This window comes from Delphinapterus leucas, chromosome 2 (genome assembly GCF_059928025.1).
Source record: "Delphinapterus leucas isolate spDelLeu-1000000601 "Yukka" chromosome 2, BTC_Dleu_Yukka2, whole genome shotgun sequence".
Lineage (NCBI taxonomy): Eukaryota > Metazoa > Chordata > Mammalia > Artiodactyla > Monodontidae > Delphinapterus > Delphinapterus leucas.
In genome coordinates, this window is record NC_143130.1 from 152,362,734 (window position 1) to 152,375,944 (window position 13,211).

The window sequence follows — 13,211 nt, forward strand, 5'->3', positions numbered from 1 at the left end:
CTGCAACCCAATGAACTAGGCACTGTCCCCAGTTTATAAATGAGAAAACTAAGGCTCAGAGAGGTAAAGTAATTCAGCCCAAGGTCATGCAGCTGGTAAAAAACTAAATCTGACTCCATACAGATGTAAGCTTTCCGGGGTCTTGCCTCTTACTGACTAAAATGCGAGCTCCTCCTGGACCTCCCCTGAGAGCCAGCTGCCAACATCAGATCTGTTCCGCCACCACAGGAACCCTACTACCACTGAGCGCTTACCTGAACTTCTTCATTCTCATCTACTAGGAGGAAACTCACAACCTTCTCAGTCATCTTCTTCCTTTTGGTGTCCTCATCCATCCCTTCTTCCTCCAGCAACTCCTGGACCTTAGCCACATGGTACACCGTAACAGGGTGCCTCCTTCTGTTACCCCCAGAATGAGTCCTCTTCTGGCACTCCAGGCACAAGTTGATTTTACAGGTCTGGCACCTCACAACTGCCCTCTGCTTCATACCTGGAGAATGCCCACTGGGGCCCTTGCAGGGGTCACAGTAAGGGACGTGGCCAGCTTTGAGCCTGATCCGCTCATGGTTTCTCAGGCGCTCCTGCCGATGGAGCTCCTCCTCGCAGCGGAGACACTGCAGGCTACAGCACTCGTCACACTCGAAGACGGCTTCGTCAGTCCCGCTGCAGGTGTAACTCTCCTGGCACAACAGCCCAGGGTTCAGGCCCTTCTCTGCTGGGGAAGTCTGCGCACTCATATTCAGACCGGGAAGGAAAGCACCTACCATATAACAGTACCTGGGCTTTCCCCAGAAGTGAAGACAAAGGCCTTGAGTCCGAAGACTGAGCACAGCCTCCACAGGGTTCTGAACACCCTTAAAAAAATGTTTTTAAAAAAACATTCGATGTCTTATTAGAATTCTTCACACATTTACAAATGTTCGGATATTTAATTTCCTGCTGCCAAGACTCCTGAATCAGCAGCAACGTTGACTTGGTTTGATAGTTTCATCCTCCATAAAGTGCAGGCAAATATGTGGTTAAAATTAACTTGAGAGGGTCTGTTATGGCTATCTGAGAGAGATCTGATGGGTTCACTGAGGTGGGCGCATGCATGGGGCCTCAGACACAAGATTTTGGTAATGAAAGAGAATGGTCAGGAGCTTTTCAATATTATGCAGCTCAAGTCAGTATTTCAGAGGATACCTAGAATAGAGGCAGGAAAAGGATTTCACTCATCTAAAAACAAAAATGCACCTTATAAAAAAAAAAGATTGTGATTAAATAGGCCAGAACTCCCAAGAGAACTCTCACCCTCGCTTGTAAAAATCACACTGGCTCATTTTGATCCTAGAAATTTCTCCTCAAAATCATGGTTAAGCCCACTCCTTCTGAAAACAACCACTACCTCTAGTCTCAAGGCATTTAAGAGACTGTGTTGCTTTATTTCCCAGCCTGAAATTCTCTGTTCCCTCAGTTATTAAATTAAGAATCAAAAGCACTAAGCAAATAGTCCTTGGAGGAACAACCCTCTGCACCCCTACCTGCACCCCACAATTGGGAGAGGTGGAGAAAGACGTTTGTAAAAAGCTAAAGAAACAATAATAATAAACTTTAGCTCCATCAAAGTCCTGCGCAGATCCAATTAACCTTGTGACTGGATTGCTTCAACTCTAGACAGATGCCTATTAACGACTCTAAACCTGGAAACAAGAGTCACCATTCCATGTTTAAAAACAATTAAAAACAATTAAAAACAATTATTGTACTTCCTTTTGTCCTTTTGTCTAACTGCAAAAAAAGGGAGCAACAGGAGACAGAATTCCTCCACTATGGCCCACTGCAAAGCCAGGCCTGAAGTGAGTTAAAACAAATAATTCTTCTCTTTGTCACTCAAAACCCAACTTTAAAATAACTAAAAAAGAAAGAAAGAAAGAAAGATAGATAGATAACTGGGGCAAGAATGGGGCTTTTTGTCACAATCATATTCCTAACTCCCCTTCGCCTCGACACCCAAACTAACGCTCCAAGGAAATGTAAAGCCCTCCTTTCGGGTATTCACTCCTCCCATACAGTAATCAATCTATCCATCTTATTTTTAGATAAACAAGGAAGGCGAAAGGAGTGACTAGGAGACCTTATTTACACCCTAATCACAGAAGTGCCCAACCAGCTCCCACAACGTTAGTAAAAATCAAAATTTGTCACAATTGAGAAAAAAATAAAACCAACCTTCAAAAAGATACCTCTCCGCCCACCAGACCCAAGCAAACAATCTGCCCACTCGGCCTCCCACCTCGACGCCTCTCTCCAGCCGGGGATTCCTCACCCTTCCTTCCTTCCGGACACCACCACCACAACCCGAGGGGCAGGAGCAAGGTCTAAGAACAAAGAAGGTCCCCCCAAATCCCCCCAACGCTGGCAGAGGCCAGAGCCGAATCCATTGTTTATACCACCCCACCCCCACCTCCACCCCCGCCGCACCCGCCCCCCCTTCCTCCTGGGGAAGGAGGGAGCTCCAGGGCTAGCGCTCGTCCGGCGCAGGGCCGTGCCCTTCCCTCCCCGACCGCGGCGTCCCGGGAACCCCACCACGAAGCAGCTCTGCTGCGGCGAGGCGGCGTCGGGGGACCCCGGGGCGCCGGTGGAGACGGGGGCTGTTCCTCAGGGCACCGGTGGATCCAGCCTCCTCTCCATCTCCACCCCCCTCCTCCTTCGCTGCCTCCCGGGCTTCCTCCTCTCCTGTTGTCAGTTAGGATCAGCTGATCTGAGTGAACTTCTCCCTGCTCGGACTAACAGGAAGGCGTGAGCGGTGCAGCCCAGTGAGGGAGGAGCGGGAGAGGTGGAGCCTGACGCCGGCGGGGGCGGAGAAGGACGCGCATAGCCTCCTGGGAAGTGTAGTTCCCCGGAGGCGCGTCCTTCCCCAACTTCCCGGAAGTGAAGCCCCTGAATGACTACAACTCCCAGTACCGAAAACGCTGCTCTTGCGCAGAGGCGGTAGAGACTGCCCTTCGAGCATTATGGGACTTGGAGTTTTTGCGGTGACTGTGGTTTCCGCAGGTTTCAGCACCTTGTTTTGGGTAGTGGCCAGAGAAGGAGTGGCGCTAGATTAGAGAACTGATGTAATATGTACTATAGGCGAGGCAAATAATTCGATTTCAAGTAACCCTTAATGTATACCATTCCTTCAGGAATGTATAAAAACAGGCAGTCTCCTCTTACCCAAGTTCATCTTGCACTAACTAAGAAAAGACCAGAAAGAATTTATAAGAGAATATAAGTACTCTTGTGGGAGTTTTGTTTTCCCTTCAAGAGTGTTCTGCAAGCCAACCATTAATTTTTTTTCTCCATTAATTTAGTTTTCTGACTTTTCCTTACATACCTGAAGAACTTCCAAATTTTCTTTTAGTTAGAGGGGGTACATTTATTCAAGTAAGCTTTCAGACTACAGTAAGGCTAATGGTTAACACCGTTATCTGGCTTTTCGTAAATGGTCTTATACTTGTTCAGTGCTTTCACTTTTTGTTTTTTTCGTTTGTTTCTTAGAACAACACTGAAAGCAAGCCTGATGTAAAGAGCACTGGTTTGAGATGCTGAAGACTGGGTGCTTGTTCTAGAAAGCTCTTGGGTAAATCATGCAACTCTCCATGAAATAAAAGGATTATATCCTGTAAACTCTGAGGTCCCTGCCAGTTTTAATGTTCTATGAGTCTATCTTGATAATTGTTAACCCAGGAGAGAAAACGAAGGTTAAGTGACTTGCCAAGGTCATAAAGCAAATTATTGACAAAGCTGGGACAAGAACCCATCTCCTGACCTAAAGTGAGATAATTTTGTACGCTATGATTCAAGGGACATAGTTAGACCAATAGTAAAACCAAATCTACATAATAATGAATCAGCCATGTGTGAGGGTTATATTGCTGAAAATTATGTCTTCAAGACTGGGCAGATAGCCAACAGTGGGACTAACAGCACAATGGTGGAGAAATGCCACATCACAAACAAGGATACTAAGACCTAAGCTATCTGTAGTACTTTACAATTTCGAAGTTTAAAGGGGAGAAGAGGAAAAGAGGGATTTTAGAAAGGAATTTAAGATAACAGGTCTTGAGCTAGGCTCTTGAGACTGGCCAGCATGGCATAAAATTTCCCTAGAAGGTTTCGTTCCTAACCTACCGCTATAATTTTTTGTAGCCTTAATAGTTTGCTTCATACTCCTAATTATAAAATGAGGCTATTAATATATCCTGAGAACAAAATGGTATTTAACCCTTTTTAAAACCAACGTGCCCATTTTAAAGTACATTTTTTTAAGTTAAAATAAGAACCCCTAAAACTGTGGAAAATGGTTGCCTCCAAGGAAGGTAACTAAGGTGAGGAAAAAGAAAGACTTTAAACACAGTTATACTCTTGAAATTTCTTACTATTTAAGTGCAATATGTCAATAATGGAAAATAAACTATTTTACTTTTATTTCTTGTAATAGATCATGGGAATTATCAGATCCCTTTCAGTTGTTCGATGGTTTTACTCAGTCTCATTCTTTGTGTGCTTAGTTATTTTTTACTATGAGCTGCATTTTCCTTGGAAAATTATTTGTGGGAATTTTGAAAGCTAGGATAAAGGTTCATTCCTCCTGAGAGAATTTAGTTTTGCTTCTGCCAGTAGAGATAACTTTAAACTAGCACTGTTTGGGATTTTTTTTTTTTAAACCACCAAGAGATGTATATTTAGGCTACATATCCCTGAGAGGGCTGGCTTATGGGTCCAGTACCCCTCTACAGCTCCCCACAATCACCCCTTCCAAGACAACTTTCTTTCAATCTGTTAGGTGAGGGTGTGTTTACTTGCAATTCACCCTTACACTGAGGTCCCGGCTTTAGAATTCCCCATTCGACCAGGCCCTGGGCTTAGCCTTCTGTCCTACTTGCCCCCTAGGCCTAGAAAAAACAAGTTTAAGTTCTCTAGGTCCATCCATGTTGCTGCAGATGGCATTATTTCATTTTCTTTTACAGCTAATATTCCATTGCGTATATGCACCACATCTTTAGCCATTCTTCTGTTGATGGACACTTAGGTTGTTTCCATGTCCTGGTGATTGTAAATAGTGCTGCAATGAATATTGGGGTGCATGTATCTTTTCAAAGTATAGTTTTCTCCGGATATATGCCCAGGAGTGGGATTGCAGGATCATATGGTAACTCTGTTTTCAGTTTTTTAAGGAAACTCCATACTATTCTCCATAGTGGCTATACCAATTTACGTTCCCACCAACAGTGTAGGAGGGCTCCTTTTTCTTCATACCCTCTCCAGTATTTAATATTTGTAGACTTTTTGATGATGGCCTTTCTAATGGGTTTGAGGTGATACCTCATTGTAGTTTTGATTTGCATTTCTCAAATAATTAGCAATGTTAAGCATTTTTTTCGTGTGCCTGTTGGCCATCTGTATGTCTTCTTCGGAGAAATGTCTATTTAGATCTTCTGCCCATTTTATTTATTTTTTTTTTTTTTGCTGTATGCGGGCCTCTCACTGTTGTGGCGTCTCCCGTTGCGGAGCACAGGCTCCGGACGCGCAGGCTCCGGACGCCCAGGCTCAGCGGCCATGGCTCAGGGGCCCAGCCGCTCCGCGGCATGTGGGATCTTCCCGGACCAGGGCACGAACCCGCGTCCCCTGCATCGGCAGGCGGACTCCCAACCACTGCGCCACCAGGGAAGCCCTCTGCCCATTTTTTGATGGGTTGTTTTTTTGATATTGAGCTGTATGAGCTGTTTGTATATTTTGGAAATTAATCTCTTGTCAGTCACATTGTTTGAAAATATTTTCTCCCATTCTGTAGGTTGTCTTTTCATTTTGTTTATGCTTTCCTTTGCTGTGCAGAAGCTTTAAAGTTTAATTAGGTCCCATTTGTTTATTTTTAGTTTTATTTCCATTACTCTAGGAGACGGATCCAAAAACATATTGCTGGGATTTATGTCAAAAAGTGTTCTGCCTATGTTTTCCTCTAGGAGTTTTATAGTACCCAGTCTTACATTTAGGTCTTTAATCCATTTTGTTTATTTTTGTATATGGTGTTAGTGAACGTTCTAATATCATACTTTTTTTTTTTTTTTTTCTTGCGGTACGCAGGTCTCTCACTGTTGTGGCCTCTCCCGTTGTGGAGCACAGGCTCTGGATGCGCAGGCTCAGCGGCCATGGCTGACGGGCCCAGCCGCTCCGCGGCATGTGGGATCTTCCAGGACCGGGGCACGGACCCGTGTCCCCGGCATCGGCAGGCGGACTCTCAACCACTGCGCCACCAGGGAAGCCCTAATATCATTCTTTTACATGTAGTTGTCTAGTATTCCCAGCACTACTTGTTGAAGAGACTCTTTTCTCCATTGTATATTCTTGCCTCCTTTGTCATAGATTAATTGACCATAAGTGCATGGGTTTATCTAGAGATTATCATATTAAGTGAAGTAAGCCAGACAGAGAAAGACAAATATTATATGGTATCATTTATATGTGGAATCTAAAAAAAGAAAAGAAAAGATACAAATGAACTTGTGTACAAGACAGAAATAGACCCACAGACATAGAAACAAACTTATGGTTACCAAAGAGGAAAGGAGAGGAGGGATAAATTATGAGGTTAGAATTAACACATACACACTACTATACATAAAATAGATAACCAACAAGGACCTACTGCATAGCACAGGGAACTATACTCAATATTTTGTAATAACCAATAAGGGAAAAGAATCTGAAAAAGTATGTGTATATATATATATATATAACTGAATCATTGTGCTGTATACCTGAAACTAACATGACATTGTAAACTCAACTGTATTTTAATACATAAATAAATAAAATAAAAATTATATATTTTCAAGGAGCACTGAATACAATAAAAGAATAAAACTGGATATGAAAAAAAAAGCCATATAAGAGAAAGACAAAAAAAATAATGTTTAAGTTCTCAAGTAAGACATGTGCCCTAGGGTAAAAGTAACATCATTGCTCTATTTACTCTCTGGATCCTGCCTTCACCTAGATTTTGGTCTGATTTTTCCTTGTCTTCTTATTGACTCTTCACTATTTTACCAGCATTTTTCATTGTTTCCAGTAGGATGGCCAATTTGCCATATTATGAGCCATTATACAAAAAAGAACAGTCAAGCTAGTGGTTAGCTCAGGGAGGAGCCAATATGATCAGGGCACATGATGGACATCTGGGTGTTTGTTGGCAGTGTTCTACTCTTTTTTTTTATTATTATTCAAACAGAAAGTCACAGGCAGTGTTCTACTCTTGACCTTTGTGGTGGTTGCACCAATGTTCACTTGATACTTTTGCTTTAAACAATTTATATGTTTTTCATACTTTCCATTTGCATATCTCACCGTATAAAATAAAATTTTAAATTTTTTAATTAGAAAAACATGAATAAAGTAAAAGGTGACTGGAAAGTAGAATCTACAAGGTAAGCAAACCAAGCTTTTGGACTTAATAATTTCCTTAGGTCACTCAACACAGCATTTTAAAGGTCTTAACCACAATAGGACGTACAAAACAAGTAGAAGAAAGGTTTTCAGGTTTGTCCCCTTCAACTTCCCCCATAAAAGGAGTCCTCAGTACAAACACACACACACACACACACACACACACACACACACACACACACACACCACTGGTCTTTAGCTATTAAAATACACACTCCTAAATTGTGTGGCTACATCCAGGTATCCTGTGTGGATTAAGCTGTCTGTTTCCCAAATGGTGCAAAGGGATGGCATTCATTTCCTTGGTAAGTTTGTTAGAGCCCAGATCCACCCTTCGGCCTTGCAGACACAGAAATTTGATTTTTTCACCCACCTAGATGGATCCATCTCTTAGCGGTAGACACACACTAAGTTTACCAGGCTGAGGATGCCAAGCCAATAGTTTACAATGACATATTACTATTACCCAGACTGGAATGCTCAAAATTAACACAGCACATTTGTTCCTCTGATAATAGTCCTATAGGAGAAACCTATTGAAAAAGTGCTTGGTGAGTATAGAATCAGAACAAGAGGGAAGTATTCAAATCAGTTGAATATTTATGATAAAAGGCTAACATGTATAGACCTCCTGTTAGAGATAGTCTCTACCTATGGAACCAGAATAATTGAATTCCTCTAAAGTTACCTTTCTGGACTTCCCTGGTTGTGCAGTGGTTAAGAATCTGCCTGCCAGTGCAGGAGACACGGGTTCGAACCCTGGTCCGCGAAGATCCCACATGCCGCCGAGCAACTAAGCCCGTGCACCACAACTACTGAGCCTGCGCTCTGGAGCCCGCAAGCCACAACTACTGAGCCTGTGAGCCACAACTACTGAAGGCCACGTGCCTAGAGCCCATGCTCCGCAACAAAAGAAGCCACCGCAGTGAGAAGCCCCCGCACCGCAACAAAGAGTTGCCCCCGCTCGCCACAACTAGAGAAAGCCCGCGCGCAGCAACGAAGACCCAACGCAACCAAAAAAAAAATATATATATATATATATATAAATTTACCTTTCTGCTTGACATTACATGGCTATCCACTAAGACAGAGCTTGGAAATTCACTCTGTGTAATTAAGAAGTTATTTTATTGGGAGGCTATAAGGTATCTTAGAATTGTTGAGAAATTTGGGAAACCTGGCTCAAAAACTAGTCAAGGGAGGCAGTTAGGTGGAATCACAACCAAATTCTCACCATAGGAGGTCAAGGTGGGACACAATCATTAGCATCATATCCCCTGAAGACGTTTTCCAGTACATTCTATGCTACTGCCACCACTGCGTTCTCAGTGATGGCAACTGTGGTAGGCAGAACAATGGTCTTCCAAATATGTCCACATCCAGACCCCGACAACCTGTATACACGTTACATTACATGGCAAAAAGGACTTTGCACATGTGACTAAGATTAAGGAACTTTTTTTTTCAACTAAAAAAATTATTATTAGATTCAAAGGAAATTAAAAGGACTCTGCCAAATCGCTATAAAAGTTTCTAGATGCTTCCTTTCGATTTCTATGTTCATCTCATCAGAGACCAGTAGCCGTCATTTCAGGGAGGGATGCCGGCCCCTGACCTCAGCAGGTGGAGGCACTGCCCCAGGTTTTGTTAGTTCTTTTCATCAGTCACTCAAAACTGGGCACTTCTGGGGCCCTGCCACATACAGCACCCTGGACTAGGGTGAGGACTGGAGGGGTAAGGGAACTGGAGCTCTGGCGAAAGGATCGCCACTGTCATCGTTAGGAGCGGGAAGAAGAGGCCGGCAGGTCGCTGCTCATTCTTTGGGGGCTGCACCTACCTCAGAGTTTTTGTTTGTTTGTTTCTTTATGTATATATATACATATATATATGTATATATATACACACATTTTATATATATACATATATATGTATATATATGTATGTATGTATATGTATGTGTATATATGGTTTATATTTTTTTGTTTTTGGTTTTTTGGCCACACTGTGCGGCATACGGGATCTTAGTTCCCCGATCTTGGATCAATCCCACGCCCCCTGCAGTGGCGGCGTGGAGTCTTAACAACTGGACTGCTGTGGAGGTCCTGTTTCTTTTTTTTTAATATTTTAATTTTATTGGAGTATAGTTGACTTACAATGTTGTGTTAGTTTCATGTGCACAGCAAAGTGATTCAGTTATACATATGCATATATTCATTCTTTTTTACATTCTTTTCTCCTATAGGTTATCACAGAATATTGAGTAGAGTTCCCTGTGCTATACAGTAGGTCCTTGTTGGTTATTTATCTTATATATAGTAGTGTGTTTATGTTCTTCCCATAAGTTTAAGGACCTTGAGATAGGAAGATTAGCCTACATTATCCAGGTGGGCCCAATTTAATCACAGAGCAGAGAACCTTTCCCAGCTGTGGTCAAAGACAGATGTGATGACAGAAGGAGTCAGAGTTGCTGACTTTGAAAATGGAGAAAGGGTGCCATGAGCCAAGGAATGCTGGGAGCCTCTCAGAGTTAGAAGAGGTAAGGAAACAGATTATCCCCTACAGCCTCGGAAAGGAACACAGTCCTGCCAACAACTTGATTTCAGCCCAGGGATACCTATATCTGACTTCTGACATGTAAAACTGTAAGATAATAAATCTATGTTGTTTTAGCCAATAATTTTGTGGTAATTTGTTACAGCAGCCACAGAAAACTAATACAGCAGTGCTGCTGTGAATAATTTCTTAACTGTCTCTGCATCTTTATATATCTCTCAAGCTTCAAAATCCTAGGCAGGAAATCTACTTGGCTCACATGGATCACATATTTGTGGCCTGGATGTAAGGAAAGTGGAGAGAGGGAGGATCTTTTCTCTTGAGTTCTGGAGTAGGAGGCACGATATAGTGGGAGACTACCTACAAATAGGAAAGGAGGTGGGATGTTGGACTGCAAGATAACAACAAGTGTCCAAAAGAGGCAATCCTATATTTTACTAAGAGGACTTTGCTTTTTCTATACTTAAATGGATTACTTACTCTACTCTGGTTGGTAGTTTTTAAATATGATAATATATTTCATCAGATTATGATTGAGTCCACTGACCTATGAACTATATTTTCCTTCCAGTAGTTAAGGCAGAAATTGCAAATCAAACTGCCTTAATCAATAAAAGAAATGTACTGGCTCACATAACTGAACAACCTGGTGATTATAATTTCTGCCAAATCTCAATCTTGGAGTCAAACAGCATGCTCAGGACCTTGTTTCCTTCTCTATTTCTCAACTTTGAGAAATTCACTCAACTAATTTTTGACAAAGTTGCAAAAGCAATTCATTTACAGGAAGGACAATTCTTTCCTTTATCCTAGAGGAAGGATGGTGCTGGAGTAATTGAACAAAAATAGGCAAAAAATAACCTCAACCTGAATCTCATACCTTACACAAAAATTCATTCAAAACTGATCATAGATTTAAAAGTAAAATGCAAAACTATAAAACTTTAAGAAGAAAACATATGAGAAAAATTTCAAGATCTAGGCTAGGTGAAGAGTTCTTAGACATGATAGCAAAAGCACAGTTCATAAAAGAGAAAATTGATAAAATTAGATGTTAACAAATTAAAACTTTTTTCTCTGTTAAAAAGGTACTAGAGGGCGCTTCCCTGGTAGCACAGTGGTTAAAAATCCACCTGCCAATGCAGGGGACACGGGTTTGAGCCCTGGTCCGGGAAGATCCCACATGCCGCGGAGCAACTAAGCCCGTGCTCCACAACTACTGAGCCTGCGCTCTAGAGCCTGCAAACCACAAATACTGAGCCTGCGTGCCATAACTACTGAAGCCCGCATGCCTAGAGCCTGTGCTCCGCAACAAGAGAAGCCACGGCAATGAGAAGCCCGCGCACCACAACAACGAGTAGCCCCTGCTCGCCGCAACTAGAGAGAAAGCCCACACACAGCAACAAAGACCCAACGCAGACAAAAAGAAATAAATTAATTTTTTTTAAAAAAAAAAGGTACTAGAGGACTTCCCTCATGGCACAGTAGTTAATAATCTGCCTGCCAATACAGGGAACATAGGTTCGATCCCTGGTCCGAGAAGATCCCACATGCCGCAGAGCTGCTAAGCCCATAAACCACAACTACTGAGCCTGTGCTCTAGAGCCCACAAGCCACAACTACTAAGCCCGTGTGCCACAGCTACTGAAGCCCACACGCCTAAAGCCGACCTCCACAATAAAGACAAGCCACCGCAGTGAGAAGCCCGAGCACCACAACAAAGAGGAGCCCCTGCTCGCCGCCTCTAGAGAAAGCTTGCGCGCAGCAATGAAGACCCAACACAGCCAAAAAACATTAATTAATTTAAAAAAATACACTATCTCAAAAAAAAAATACACTATCTCAAATGAAAGGTATACTGTATAGGATTAACAACAGATTAAACACCACAGAGGATGGAAAACGTAGCCATAGAAGGTACTGAATATGAAACACTGGAAGAAAAATGGAAAAAAAATGAACAGAGCATCAGCAATCTGTGGAACAATATCAAGCAATCTAGTATATGTGTAATTAAGGTCACAAAAGGAAAGGAGAGCAAGAGAAAGGACAGAAAAATATTTCAAGAAATAAATGGCCAAAAGTTTTGCAAATTTGATGAAACCTATAAACCCACAGATGGAAGCTCAATGAACCCCAAGCAGAAAAGACATGAAGAAAACCACAGCAAGGTCCTTATAATCAAATTGCTGATAATGAGTGATAAAGAGAAAATCTTGAAAATGGCCCAAGAGAAAAAAAATATATAACAGAGAGGGGAAAAAATAATGATAGCAGATTTCTCATCAAAAATCATGTAAGCCAGGAAACAATGTAGCAACATCTTAAAAGTAATGAATGAAAAAAACCTGTCAATCTAGAATTCCTTACTAGTAAACGTCTTTTATAAATGAAGGCAAAATAAAGACTTTTTCAAACAAAAGTAATCACAGAGAATTCAGAATAAGCAGACCTGCACTACAAGAAATGATAAAGAACATTATTCAGGCAAAAGGATAATGATACTAGAGGGAAATTTAGATAGATACAAAAGAATGAAGAATGATGGAAATGTCAAATATATGGATAAATATAAAAATATTTTTCCCATTGTTAAAATATTTTAAAAAGATAATTGTTTATAATAAAAACAATAACAATGTATCATGGAGTTTCTAACATAGTTTATAAAGTAAAATGTAGAAAAATAATACCACAAAGGATGGGAGAGAAGATGGAAGTATGCAGTGGTAAATTCTATATAAATGGTATTACATTTTTGAAGTTAGAGTATGATAAGTTAGCAATATATATTGTGAACCCCAGATCAACTAAAAAACAAAACAAAGATGTATAGCAGATAAGCCAATGTCAGCAAGAAATTTGAATAATAAAATGTACTCAATCCAAAATAAGATAAGATGGGAAAAGAAGTAAAGGACATACAGAACAAGTAGAAAACAAATAGCAAGATGTCATATGTAAACCCAGCCATGATGAAAATCACATTAAATGTAAATGGTTTAAACACTGCAGTGAAAGGCAAAAATTGTCCAACTGGATAAAAAAAGCAAGGTCCAACTATATGCCATCTACAAGAAACACACTTTAAGGGTAAAGACATAGAGTAAAAGGATTGAAAAAGTTATACTATGAAACATTAATCAAAACAAATCTGCAATGGCCACATTAATATCAGACAAAGAAAATTT

General features: G+C 41.2%; 1 protein-coding gene across 6 annotated transcripts in view; it reads right to left on the reverse strand.

Moving 5' to 3' along the window:
* ZFYVE1 (zinc finger FYVE-type containing 1) overlaps positions 1-2,777 on the reverse strand; it is a 63,233-nt gene extending 60,456 nt beyond the window's left edge. Inside the window, exons 1-2 of one of the 6 annotated variants that reach the window (XM_089907928.1) lie at positions 2,569-2,775; positions 255-1,185 (exon numbers count right to left, since the gene is read on the reverse strand). In XM_089907928.1, coding sequence (XP_089764054.1) covers positions 255-767 — 513 coding nt within the window. In that variant the 5' untranslated portion in view covers positions 768-1,185; positions 2,569-2,775. Of the gene's footprint in view, positions 1-254; positions 1,186-2,211; positions 2,237-2,275; positions 2,399-2,568 lie in introns of those variants that run through there. The other 5 variants (XM_089907930.1, XM_089907929.1, XM_089907931.1 and 2 more) reach the window with 5 other exon arrangements.
* Positions 2,778-13,211: the final 10,434 nt, after the last annotated feature.